Source organism: Cnephaeus nilssonii (genome assembly GCF_951640355.1).
Source record: "Cnephaeus nilssonii genome assembly, chromosome: 7".
NCBI classification, from domain to species: domain Eukaryota; kingdom Metazoa; phylum Chordata; class Mammalia; order Chiroptera; family Vespertilionidae; genus Cnephaeus; species Cnephaeus nilssonii.
The window spans coordinates 49266482-49279946 of record NC_137078.1 but is presented as its reverse complement, the minus strand read 5'-3'; the positions used below and the strand labels follow the sequence as shown (position 1 = coordinate 49279946).

Sequence of the window (13465 nt, the reverse complement as noted above, 5' to 3'; positions counted from 1 at the left end):
ATTATAGCTATACAGACACATTGAGGACTTATTATTTCTACAATTTCATCCACTGGCTAAAAGTAAACTTATGGGTCCAGATCTCAAAGAACTGTTCTCCTTCTCAGTGGACATTAAATTCTTAACTGATTAGGGTTCTTCACATACAGACACATTAAGAGAGTAAATAGCAACAGGTGAAGTTAATTTTAAGAATTTAACCTAATATATCCAAATATCATTAAACAATCAATACTTTTAAATTGTTAATGAGTTATTTTGTACTATTTTTACTACTAAGTCTTTGAAATAGGGGTGGGTATTTTATACTTAAAACATACCTCAATTCAGATTGGCCACATTTCAAGAGCCCCATGTGGTTATATTGGTCAGTGTAGGTCTTAAGGTGGAGATGAATTTGTTTTTAATCAATATTGTGTGTGTTTTTTGTAGTTATCTTTCTTTGGCAGGGGTAACATTTTTACTTTTTGAAAGGGCAAAAACATACCAAGTTTCAAAAGTACCAGAATATTCCATGAAAGGTCAGCCTTCCTTAAATCCTGTTCCCAACCAGCCATTTCTCCTTCTGTAGGCAACTACTTTTAGTAATCCTGTGCATGCGCAAGTATATCCATATATATTTTCCTTTGTTTCCCACACAAATAGCAGCATACTATATGTAGTTTAGCACTTTCTGGTTTTGTTTTCAATTAATTTATTTTGGAGATCTTCCCAAAGCAATGTATGCAGAGCTTCCTCTTTCTTTTTAATGGCTGCATAATGAATATACCATAGTTTATATAGCCCTCGATGGTTAATGAAAATATTTGTAATCTTTTGCTATTGCAAAAGCTGCAGCTTAATATTCTTGCACATAAGTTACTTTGTTGTGGTACAGCCACCTTAGTTGGAGAGGGAGAGCTGTCCCCTCCTCAGTTCTTGTCAGTCTCCTAAGAAAGCTTTCAGACAAGTGACAGCAGTGTTGAAGCAAAGCAAGCAAATGTATTAAAAATACACTTAGCATATAGCAAAAGTGGACCACCCAGCTAATCTGAGCACATGCCCAGTGGGGATTCAAGGGGTGTTATTCCCCTTCTCCCTATAGGTTTCAAGGTTCCTCTGTCAGGTATCTTGGGTAGCAGGTTAGGTTTCAAAGTCCTGGGCTACATTGTTGTGGCTTATTTTAGGATGCTTGTACAAACACCAGATGTCTTGTATGGCAAATCCTAAGGCAGCTGACTTCTTTGTATAGTGTGTGAGATAAATTTCCTCTTTTTCCTTTCCCCTTTTCTCCTCCTGCCTTAGCAGTTCCAAGGTGATTTAAGCTATGTATTTTTTTGGTTAAGGAGGAGAGATATTAACCACTTCCTCTCAAGTGTTCTTGGTTGGAGAAGATAAGGTCTTTCAATTCACAACTTGGCTGCAAGCTGCCCAAACTATTTGGCTTTGTTTAATTTTCTTGTCTCAGTTTCTCTATTCCACTTGCCCAGGAATTTCCCTAGGTTCTTACCATTCTGCCACAAGTTCATACCCAGGCAAGTATATTTGTAGGAGAAATACTTAGAAATAGAATTTTTGAATTTATTACAAGAATTGCTAGAACATATGCTCTCTATGTAATAACACACAGAAACCTTATTTTCTTTAATATGCTCCCCACCCCTTTTTTTTCCTTTGACTTGAACTGGCCTCACATAGTACCCTAACTCACCTCCCTCCCTTTCCCTTGCTTAATCATTAAGCCAATGAGGTTCTGGTCAGCATCCAGTAGTCTTAGGAACAAAGCCTCAGGTTTGTTGACCACAGAGAAACTGGTTAAACTAGAGAAAACATCTAGGCCTCAGTTGAGTTTCAGCTCCAGAACAACCCCATTGACTGACCACATGCTTGTGAAACCAGACTCAGTAATGCCATGGTTGACCTCAGGACCCGATGCAGTGATCAACTACCCCACCACCACCCTAGGGCTGACCAATCAGTAGAGACCAGGACCCTGACCATGACCCTAACTCCCTTAGTCACCATGATTAATAATTGGTTCCCCTTTATAACCTATCCTCTAGAAGCCATCAGGGAGCCAGGTATGAGCTACCTGGGACTTCAGGTATGGCACCTGAATCAATCTTTACTTTCTTGGCTGCAAACTCTTGTTCATGTCTTATTGGGCTTTGAGGAGTACAGGCAAACGGCCCCCTTCGGTCTGGTACACCTAAAAATGTTTCCATTTTGTTCACCATTGTTTCCCAGAACCTAGATTAATATTTGGCATCCAATACATATTTTTTGAATAAATTTATAAAATAGGAACTGCGGCTTATTTTTCATTCCTTCAGCAATTAATTGACTCAATCTTAATCTTACTCTTTGGATCTAATGCTTGTATTATTCTTATTTTAAACATTGCTTTACCAAGTAGATCTGACCACTGCCCCCTCTCCCTTGGTTACTCCTCCCACATCTGATTTAATGACAAAAGGCTGAAATCACCAGAAACAGATAACTATAAACTTGCATGCATTTAATAATGGAACCTCAAACTATAAATGGAAATATTAACAAAATTAAAGGGAGAAACAATGAAAGCTATCATCGTTGATTCAACATTCTCAATTATGGATGTCACTGTGCAGAGCCCTTCACCAAATCGCTACTGAATGTGTAAACTGACAACCAAGGCCTCCGGGCTGCCTGTCACTACTTGAGCCAACTAAGCCGAGACATGGTTGAATCATATATGAGCATTTATTCCAATAATGCCAGCAGTATGGGAGAGCTGCAGGTCATCCACAAAAATATGCTCTGCATCCCACTATAAGCCAGCTGCTTATATTGAGTAGAAGTACAAAGATTATGTGGGAAAGTAGGAATTACAGGTATGGGAAAGTAGGCACAGGATAATCATTACAGGTTAGAAGTCATGTGGACTGGGGTGGGGGGAGGTAGGTGGTCATAGAAGGCAGGTATCTCTGCATGCTGTGGGACTAGATTACAGGTAATATAATAGGGGTTGGGGGTTGTAAAGAACAGGTGCCTCCAGCACTAGATTGTTTCAGCTACGAGGTTGTAAATCTTTCCATGATGATAGGCAGTTCTCAGGACAGGAGGATGGACTGCATGCCAATGTTAGCTCCCATGTCCCAGGGCATACAACTCCCAGCCAGGTTGGAATGTGCTTTCTTTAATCAGAACAAAACAATCATGGTTAACAGAGCATGATTAATAGTTCTTATTTTATTTCTTATAACGAATAGCCAGTCCCCAATATTATATTTCTGCCCCTAACAAATGCAATGCATTTTAATGGGAGTGAGTGCCAATTTTTTTTTTTTTTTGAATGCGTGCTCAAAAATGCTTAAGTAGTAGACCTAAGAAAGCACAACAAATATGAATTCTGTGGAAAGCTCTTAAAAGGCACAGGGACGTTTCCTTTTTCTAAAGTAATTTCCAAATACTTCTGCTATTAGCACTTCCTGAAGAAGTGGGGAGCTGGACCCAAAATGGACAAGGCAAATTGGAGGGGGACTGGAACATCTCATTAATAGTCACTGCAAACAAGGAACACTTACTACGTGCAAGAACTGTAATCACTAGTCATTTCAGATCTTCAGTGTTCAAGAGCCAGTGCGGGGAGGGGGGGGGGGGGGGAACGGGGTGCCGGAGAGAGGTCAATTGGGGGGGAAAGAGTTTTTTTAAAAAGTAATTGAGATAGTATTACTTAAAACTATTTTAGACCAAAGATAGGATCATGAGATTAGTAAACAGGAGGGAGGGGGGCAAAGCCTTTGAGCACAGGCAGCAAAGACAGCTATAAGCAGTCGGTGGGGTCCTAGGGTGGCCAATGGAACAGGCGGGAGCTTAGTCAACTATGTGGGGCGGCGGAGGGGACCTGAGGGCTGCTTCTGCGCATGCGCATGCCTGCTAAATACACCCCCGAACGGGCTCCGTTCTCTTTTCGCGCACAGACATGGTGAGTACGGCTGCTCTGTGCGCTGCAGTCCAGCCGGGTCGGGGAGGAGGCCGCACAGCGTAATATTTCGCCGCTCAGTGACTATAGTGTGGCTTAGCAAGTGTTGGAGAATGGTTAGGTTAAGCCACGGGCCTTGGGAGGTTTCTTGAGAGCTCAGAAAGGCTGAACTATTACTCCGCGTTGCCTGCAGACCTCGCGGGCGCAGTTGCCGCCTGTATTTTATCCAGGCTCCCTCCTGTCGGGCGGGCCTCGGGATTCAAAGGCCCGATTTTTTAATCCCACAAAACCAGACCAAGTAGGCGCTACTTTTTTCCTTCTCTATACAGATGTATTTAGTGGCTCAGTCTTTAGAATCGTGACTGGTATGGTGGTAAATTTTAAATGGAATTTAAAAGAAATTTGCTAACTTTTTAGTAATCGTCATGACCTACTTAAAAATGAATACAACTCAGTGTCAGTCACGAAGCTCTGAGATAATGGGGAGAATTAGACCGTCCTGGTCACCTGGGGGTTTGTTACAAATTCAGAAACTGACCAAAGCTGGAGAGCGTGGGGCTAAAGGGACTGCTTGCTTAAGCAATGGAATAATTTGGGTGTGTAGAAAGAGCTTTGAAACCGAGTTTCTAGGTTAATTGCAAGTTATTGTCTAGTTAGGTATGTTAATGCATCCGCTTGCTTATTGCCACATGTAAACCATAACTTGTCCTGAATTTATGAGCGTTGATACTCCGTGGTGTTTATTTTACTCTTTAAGGGAAAGATAAGCAATAAATACAGGTAATTTTTTTGGGGTCTATGATGAGCCGGCATGTATTCTGAATCTAAAGTTGATTACGACTACTTTAGCTCTAGAATTACTCTGAGACCTGAAAAATACCTGAATCATTACAAGGGCTTGAAGTTCAGATGTGTATTGAATGTGCTGTGGGGTCAGACATGAGAAGAAAAAACGTTTGTGAAATCAACTACTTTTATTTTGAAAGGGCACACCACAGAAGGATGTTACCATCAAGTCAGATGCACCTGACACCCTCTTATTGGAGAAGCATGCAGATTATATCGCATCCTATGGCTCAAAGAAAGATGATTATGTATGTATGGTTTTATGTTGAAAGTTTCAAAGAATACTATTCTCCATGAACAGTCAGTGGGTCAGTATTTATGGCCCATTATAAGAGGTTTGAGGTACAGAATAAATTTCTACTTTTGTAATTAAGGTAAATACTTTCAAGGTCAATGATGTTTTGGCATGTATTATCTGAATTTACAGCTGATGTGTAATAGCACTAGCTCTAGAATTACGCTGAGACCTTGAAAAACTTTTACCTTGAGTTAATTTTTCTCTGGGACAGTCTTTGAATAAAGTAGTGAGCAACTCACCTGAAAGTAAATACTTATCCCTTTAGTGTCTCAACAGCTGGATTATCATGGAAAATACCTAGTATTGATAAATTCTTGATTTAAATAATACATTCCCATTACCATGTAAATATGGAGTCGTTAAATACGATGTAGGTACTCTGAAAGAAAAGTTCTCCCCGAACTTAAAAAAAAAAGTAGGTCTTCTCATTTATACTTCCGGTTGGCTCCTGGAAGAGTTAAAGCTCTATTTGAATGGTCAGTCACAAGTGAGTTTATTATGCTTCTCATCATTGGTAGGATTAAATGTTTGGTTTCTGACCCAGCATGAATTCAAACTGACACATTCAAGTAATTGTGTATTTTAGGAGTACTGTATGTCTGAGTACTTGAGAATGAGTGGCGTCTATTGGGGTCTGACTGTAATGGATCTCATGGGACAACTAAATCGCATGAATAGAGAAGAAATTCTGGCATTTATTAAGTCGTGTCAACACGAGTGTGGTGGAATAAGTGCTAGTATTGGACATGATCCTCATCTTCTGTACACTCTGAGTGCTGTCCAGGTAAATACTGATTAAAGTTTGGCAATCTTGGTAGTGTATGCTCTTACCTGAGTGGGGAAATTGGAAACCATGAAAGTGATAAAATGAGTATGTCAAAAAGTTGGCCCTAAGTTTTGCAAATGAAGTATTTTTAACAAGGTCAATGATGTGATGGCATGTATTAGCTGAATTCAAAGTTGATGTAAATTCTAAAATTACACTGAGACCTTGGGTGGTAAAATGTTTAGTGTATGTAAATATTTGAAAATCACAAGGTGGAATTAAATGTTTTAATTTTGATACTGAAGATCCCATAAATAAGGGTTTAAAGTCTACATAAGTTAGACAATTTAAGAGTTAAACTTTTAAGTTACAGTTTATATGTAGAAAAATGCATTTAGAAGTTTGGATTTGTTAATACCTATAATTTTATTGCATAGAAGATAGTTTGCATGTTTGAGAAAAGTTTATAAATGCCTAGACAAAAGGACATGCTTGCTTGACTTAAAAGGTAGTTGAAGAAGAACATTAGAATCAACTAGGGTTAAAGATGTATTTAACTTTTTTTGTTACAGATTCTTACTCTGTATGATAGTATTAATGTTATTGATGTAAATAAAGTTGTGGAATATGTTCAGAGTCTACAGAAAGAAGATGGTTCTTTTGCTGGAGATATTTGGGGTAATGTCATTTTACTTCATGCTACCAAAAATACCAATCTTAAAATGTTTTGGTGTTTATTGTAATAAGCTTTGCTGCATATTTTTATAAGAGGTTTTTTTAAAAGTTTTTCATCTTTTCAGGTCCCACTAAGCAGCTGGTCTAACTGGAGTTAATAGTCTGCTGGAAGTTCCAGCATGCACTGTGCTAGTTATATCAGCCTACAGGAGCACTGGAACAGAGGGGGTCAGTCTAAAAGATAAGGTAGGTGAAATTTCCCCCCCAATATTTGGTGGGTTTGTAAAGTTCTTAAACTGGCAACGGAAAGACAATAAAAACTTGACAAATTTACTTCATATTTGAGTAGAGGGAGGGAATAGTATTTTACTTGATAAATTAGATAATCTCTACTTCAGGGCTGAATACAGTGCAGGCCGGAGAGACCAGCTGCTTCATGGGATGTGAAAATCTACTTATATGTAATAGGGTAAGTTCATTAATAGAAACTGACTAGTCCTTTTGGCTCTGTTAGTTACCTTCCCTCTCTGGGTACTGTGTGAACAACTCAAGATAATTTGCTATATTTTTCTAGATCTTAGTTTTCTTAGAAGTAAAATGATTTTGCTTTAGATTTAGCTTTCCTTCTGGAGACCTACAAGTAAATTTTAAGTTTTAACTATAGTAATTGTACAGAATAGCTTGTGTATGTTATGATCCAGAAGCCTTTAGTAACAATTAAGTTTTGGTTTGATTTATTTTTTAGGAGAAATTGATACAAGATTCTCTTTTTGTGCTGTGGCAACTTTGGCTCTATTGGTAAGTTATGACTATTGTATTGGAATTACTTAGTGTCCATGGTTACTCTGGGATTTAATAGGTATTGTTTTTTGTTTCTTTATAGGGGAAGCTGGATGCTATTAATGTGGAAAAGGCAATTGAATTTGTTTTATCATGTATGAACTTTGATGGTGGATTTGGTTGTAGGCCAGGTTCTGAGTCCCATGCTGGGCAGGTAATTCACTAATGCAGATTAAAATATGTTAATAGCAATTTTAGTGTTTGTTAAATATGAATGAAGTTAATTTGACCAAAGGTAATATAATGTGGGATGTTACATTATAGTTGATTAATTGCTGATTAAGGAAGGCCCCCCCCCCTTTTTTTTTCTTTTTACAATAGTTTGCTTTATATACATTCACCTGTTGGTGAAACACTCTGACCCAGTCAAACATAAGTAGGCTTGTAATCACCAAAAATATATTTTGGTTTTCCATTAGTATTTACTTATATATACCTATATTAATATTGAGAAAGAGGAAGGGAGAGAGAGAAACCGATTTGCATTCATTGGTTGATTCTTTTATGTGCCCTGTCCAGGGATTGATTGAACCCCAAATCTGGGCATATCCTGATTCCGATGCTCTAACCAACTGAGCTACCTGGCCTGGGCTCCATCAGTTTTTAACTAAATAATTGAAAGCAGTTTGTTCCTATATTTGCTGCTTGTGCCAGAGAACATGGTATACATAAAAATAGTTGTGAAATAAAATAGTATCTTAGTCATAAGAATTTTGACAATAGTATTTCTTTGCAAAATTGGATCCTAGTAATATGCTTAGATTTTTTTTCAAATAATTATGTGATATTTCCATGTTTACCATTCTAACTGTTCAATTGTCAGTAAATTTTTAGACATAAAATTGAGTAGTTTTTATCACTTATTGCAGATTATTATACACCTGTACTTTATGTCTGTAATTTTAGATCTATTGTTGCACAGGATTCCTGGCTATTACTAATCAGTTGCACCAAGTAAATTCTGATTTACTTGGGTGGTGGCTTTGTGAACGACAGTTACCTTCAGGTGGACTGAATGGAAGGCCAGAGAAGGTATTGTTTCATAAGATACATTGTGTTCTAATAGCTTTGTAACTTTAGTGAGTGCTGTTTTATCTTAACTTTTTCAATATTGCTCTTGTAAATTGATAATTAGCTTTTTATCTTCCATTATAATTTTTCTGTTGTACCATAAAAAAAAGGCCCTTGGCAAAAGTAAGCTAGGATTGAAATGCTTATTAAACCTGGTGTCCATTTAAATGATGCACTGGTGGTTACCAGAGGGAAGGGAGTTCAGAGGGGTGGGTAATAAAGGATAAGGGGGTTAAATATATGGTGGTGGGTGATGGGCATTAAAATATGCACATCATGTATCATAGAAAGGCATGTTTGAAACCTATATAATCTTATTAACCAATGTCCTCCCAATAAATTTTATTTAAAAAAAATAATACAGGTGAAGAGTTAAACCTTGAAAAAAATAACTTATTTCAGTGTGGTACATTGTTAAATTAATGAACCAATATTGATACGTTATTTGATAAAGTCCGTAGTTTACATACAGGTTCACTCTTTGTATTGTACAGTTCTCTAGCTTTTGAAAAATACATAATATCCTGTATCCACCTTTATGGTATGATACAGAATAATGTCACCATCCTAAAATTCCCTGTGCTTTACCTATTCACCCCTCTGTCCTCCCTCAAATCCCTGGAAAACACTGATCTTTTTACTATGTTTAGTTTTGCTTTTTCCAGAATGCAAATAGTTGGCATTATATAGATGTAACATTTTCAGAATTGCTTCTTTCCCTTAGTAATATGCATAGATTCCTCTGTATCTAAAATACACTTTTGAAGAAAAGATGTGCATGGTGCCTTCTCATACAATTCTTCAAACCTTTTAATTTCTGGGTATATACCAGGGAATAATTCATGAATTAAATAGTGTATGTCTGGGAGCTAGACTACTGTTAAGTGAACACATTCATCGAGTATAGAAATATCCATGTTGATGATATTTGGGTGTGAAGGGACAATGGATTAGCCAAGTCAAAGAGATTTTTTTAATTGTTAAAACTTTTTATTCAATATTTTTATTTTTATTATTTCCCTCCTCCCCAATAAAAAAAAACTTTAATTTTTGACACTTGGATTTGGGAGAAGGGAATTAGTTTTTCTTAAGTCCAGTTGTGTTTAGGTCACACACATTAAGCTCTAAATTGGGTCTTTAAGCGCCAGATAGTAAATATTTTCAGCTTTGTTGCTGCCCTGAAGAGCAAATGCTTCCATAGACAGTAAGATTATGGACATGGCTTTGTTGCAGTAAAATTATGGGTACATTTGTGCTTCATATGATTTTTCTGTTAAACATTTTTAAAACTACACATGTGAAAAACTATTCTTTGGTGGTAGTCTAGATTTGACTCGCTATAATTTGCTAGGACCTAACCCTAAAAATATAGGTGCATAGTGCTTCTTTTATCACTTTTGTTTTTTGCTTGATATTTCTAATAAGTTGGGGGTGAGTGGGATAGGGAAATAACCACAGGTGGTTTCTACTTAAGGTCCTATGGAAAACCTGGGCAACTTTCAACAATTAGGGGTGGCAGTTGACAGGAACCAGCATTTTAACAATGTAGGACAATGTTTTTCTTTATTGGCTATTATAGGTGCCCCCATTTTTTCCTTCTTTTGCTTCCCTTCCCCTCTGGCCATCATGTGACTATGAATTACCCAATGATCTTATTGAAGATTATATTCAGCCTCAGGTGGAGTCTTCTACATCTTTTTTTATTTTTTATTTTTATTGATTTCAGAGAGGAAGGGAAAGGGAGATAGAAACATCAGTGATGAGAGAGAATCATTGACTGGCCGTCTCCTTCATGTGACCCTTGGGTATTGAGCCATGTGTCCTGACCTGGAATCAAACCATGACTTGGTTCCATAGGCTCAACCACTGAGCCACACCGGCTGGTATTTTGAGGGGCCAGGCTTCAAGTGATTTTTTAGCAGATCTATAGCTACCTGGGATTACTTGTTGAAAATGCTCTACTTCGAATATGCAATATCCATCATCATAGATTTCATGAGCCTTACTACCAACTATTTGGGTAGGGGGGGCTGAGTTAGCATTCATTGCAGAAGAAATAAAAGTAGATGGGATTTTTTTCACAATGTACTGAAACACATAGCATGCCTTTCTATGGATTGGAGTGTTTGGTCTTTTCCAGTGATTATCTTTATTCTAAGCAGTTGTGTTTATGAATTTCAGCATTTAAAATACTGCATGTCAGTATAGTCCTTGATTCCTCCCCATCCCAACCTAAGTGGACTAGAGAATAAAATTGTGGCAACTTTGTGGCTTTTTCTTTTTCCCCCTAGTTACCAGATGTATGCTATTCATGGTGGGTGCTGGCTTCCCTAAAGATAATAGGAAGGCTTCATTGGATTGATCGAGAGAAACTGCGCAGTTTCATCTTAGCGTGTCAAGATGAAGAAACTGGAGGATTTGCAGACAGGCCAGGAGATATGGCAAGTACATTTCTGACATATTCATGTTACAATTACATTTCAGTGTTTTCCATTACTTGTATGGTTCTAAGCTCTTCCAGACTTAGAAATGGATAGTATTTCCTAGTGTTGCTTTGAAAGCAGTGTGCTTTTTTTGGTAATTTTTGAGACTGCAAAGAATAGTAAAACAAGTTTGCAGAAATTTCTCATGACATTTCCAAAATAGTGTATGGTTAACATCACAATTTAAAGCCATTTTTATTAAGAGAACTTGAAGCATATATTCAAGTAGAGAAAGTACAGTGGGCTCCAATATAACCATCGTTCAGAAGCAGGGTTTTATAAGTTTTCATTTTGTAATAATCTGAATTCTCATTTTTTTAATAGGTAGATCCTTTTCATACTTTATTTGGAATTGCTGGATTGGCACTTTTGGGAGAAGAACAAATTAAACCTGTTAATCCTGTTTTTTGCATGCCTGAAGAAGTACTTCGGAGAATGAATGTTCAGCCTGAACTAGTGAGCTAGATTCATTGTTGCAAAGTTGCTTAGTACAATTTTGTCATCCTAAAATTTCTGAATTTGAAGTGCTTGTCATACTTAAAAATTACTATGTTAATATTTTGTATATGAGTTGTAATTTTAATAAATTATGTAAGTATACATATTGTAAAATAAAGGCCTATCTTCAGCTTTTGATTTTCTTATAGAATGCTGTCATTCTGAATACGATATTTTGTTTATACTTCAATGTATTTAAATTTCCCTAATAGTAATCTTCAGTTTAAGAACTCTAGTTAATGAAGTCTTGTATTTGACTTGATTTTCCCATGTGCTTCCTCCATGTTATGTAATGATAGTTCATGTAAATTGGTCTATGTCAATGAAATTGTTAACTGATAAAAATGGATATACCCCACATGAATTAAAAGATGTACAAAGTGAAATAAACTTGAAATTTGGGAGTTATTTCATAGGCTTATGATTATTCTGAATTGGTCACAGAGTAATTTCGGTAAATGACAGTTCACCATCTTAGAATATGATTGAAATCTGGGCTACACTATATGCTAATTCTTACAATTTTATGTCAGAATGCCAGCTACTGACTACCAAAGGGTTGTTGCCCCCCCCCCCCCCCCATAAGGAGACAGGAGATGGTTACCACTTACATTTTTGTATGTGTTTTCAGATAGACTATATTCCCTGTTTTGCATTCTTGGTGAAAATAAAGTATTTCTATGAACATTATTCTTTTTTTAAGAACATTTGTAAGATTGTAGAAGTAAATTTTTAGAAGAAATGGACTTCGGAAACAAGTTACAGATGCAAAGGGCCCCTAGCGCTTAGAAGTGAGGAAGGTCAAAGTGATGTGCCAGGGTTGGGAGGTGAAAGGCAGGCCTGCTCCCAGGAGGGAGAGCATACTATGAACAATAACATTTTGATAATTGCTAGTCTTTCTGAAAGCTTGGAGGTCACTGGATGGAACATCTTATTTAAATGGTATTTTTGAAGGGGTTTTGATGTCTGGTCACTGCATATGGGTGAACTATGCTGTGAATATCTGATTTACTAGTTAATTGCATGAATTCAATAATGTTTTAAATGAATGTCTAATGGTATCCAAAGTATTTTACTTTTTTTTCACTCCTATCATTTCTATGAAACTGGTACTATACTTTCCATATTCATGAAAACTGAACAGATACAGAACTTAATTTCCCAAAGGTTGTTGAGAAGCCATAGTTTGAAATTTTGTAATTTGCTCCTAAATTACCTGCGTGAAAACACAGTAGTAGAAATTGAGATTGGGAGCTGTTTTTAAATCTCCCAAGGGAGATCCATTGTTTGCCTGGTTCCTATTCCTTAATGGTTGAAGGATAACAGTCTTGTGGATGCTTATGGCTTTTTCCTGTATTTAGCCACAAGACCAATGTTAGAGGTGTTGTGCTATAAAATGCGAGCATTAAAAGGAAGCTAGTGTGGCCCTGGCTGGTGTGCCTCAGTTGGGCATTGACCCATGCACCAACAGGTCACAGGTTTGATTCCTGGTCAGGACATAGGCCTGGCTTTGGGGCTCCATGCCCAGTAGGGGGCGTGCAGGAGACAGCCAATTGATAGTTCTCGTCAATGTTAACCTTTACCTTACCTTCCTCTCTAAAATAAAATATTTTTAAGAAGCTAGTGTGTTTGGGAGTATGGGAAATATTAAATTATGCCTTGGGATGAGGGAAATAGGGTGCGACGTGAAGAATGAGACAAATTAATGGTCATTGGTAAGCCATAAGTTCTGTTCAAGTGATAACCTGCAGGTTGAGGAGGGCTGTGCTTCAAATTAAGCTCATAACCAAATCCTGTGGGAGGTGATGGGATTGGAAACCACTGTGAGTACTTTCTTAGGCGCTGATGGGGGAAAGATGTGCGGGTGTGGAAAGCTGGAGTCCTGTGCGCCTGCTCCCTGCTTCTCTGCGCCTGCGCGGTGTGGCTCTGCGCCTGCGCGCTGCCCTCCCGCCTTTTCCTGCGTCGCTTCTGTCGCTGGGCCACGTTGCTTCTGTCCGTGGGCGAGGGGCCTTTCCGAAATCTCCCGGTGCCTGCGGAGTGTGAGG

At 37.8% G+C, this 13465-nt stretch overlaps 1 protein-coding gene across 2 annotated transcripts; it reads left to right on the top strand.

Annotated features, from left to right (window-relative positions):
- The first annotated feature begins 3934 nt into the window (after positions 1-3934).
- On the top strand, positions 3935-11828 carry RABGGTB (Rab geranylgeranyltransferase subunit beta). Of its 2 annotated transcripts, none has more exons than XM_079776582.1 (9): positions 3935-3946; positions 4930-5037; positions 5674-5871; positions 6426-6531; positions 7274-7326; positions 7412-7522; positions 8275-8400; positions 10731-10880; positions 11247-11828. In XM_079776582.1, the coding sequence occupies exons 1-9, from the start codon at positions 3944-3946 to the stop codon at positions 11385-11387; spliced, it is 996 nt and encodes a 331-aa protein (XP_079632708.1). In that variant the 5' UTR covers positions 3935-3943; the 3' UTR covers positions 11388-11828. The 2 variants fall into 2 exon arrangements, with proteins under 2 accessions (XP_079632708.1, XP_079632709.1); XM_079776583.1 differs by having other exon boundaries at positions 10731-10884; positions 11251-11828.
- Positions 11829-13465: the final 1637 nt, after the last annotated feature.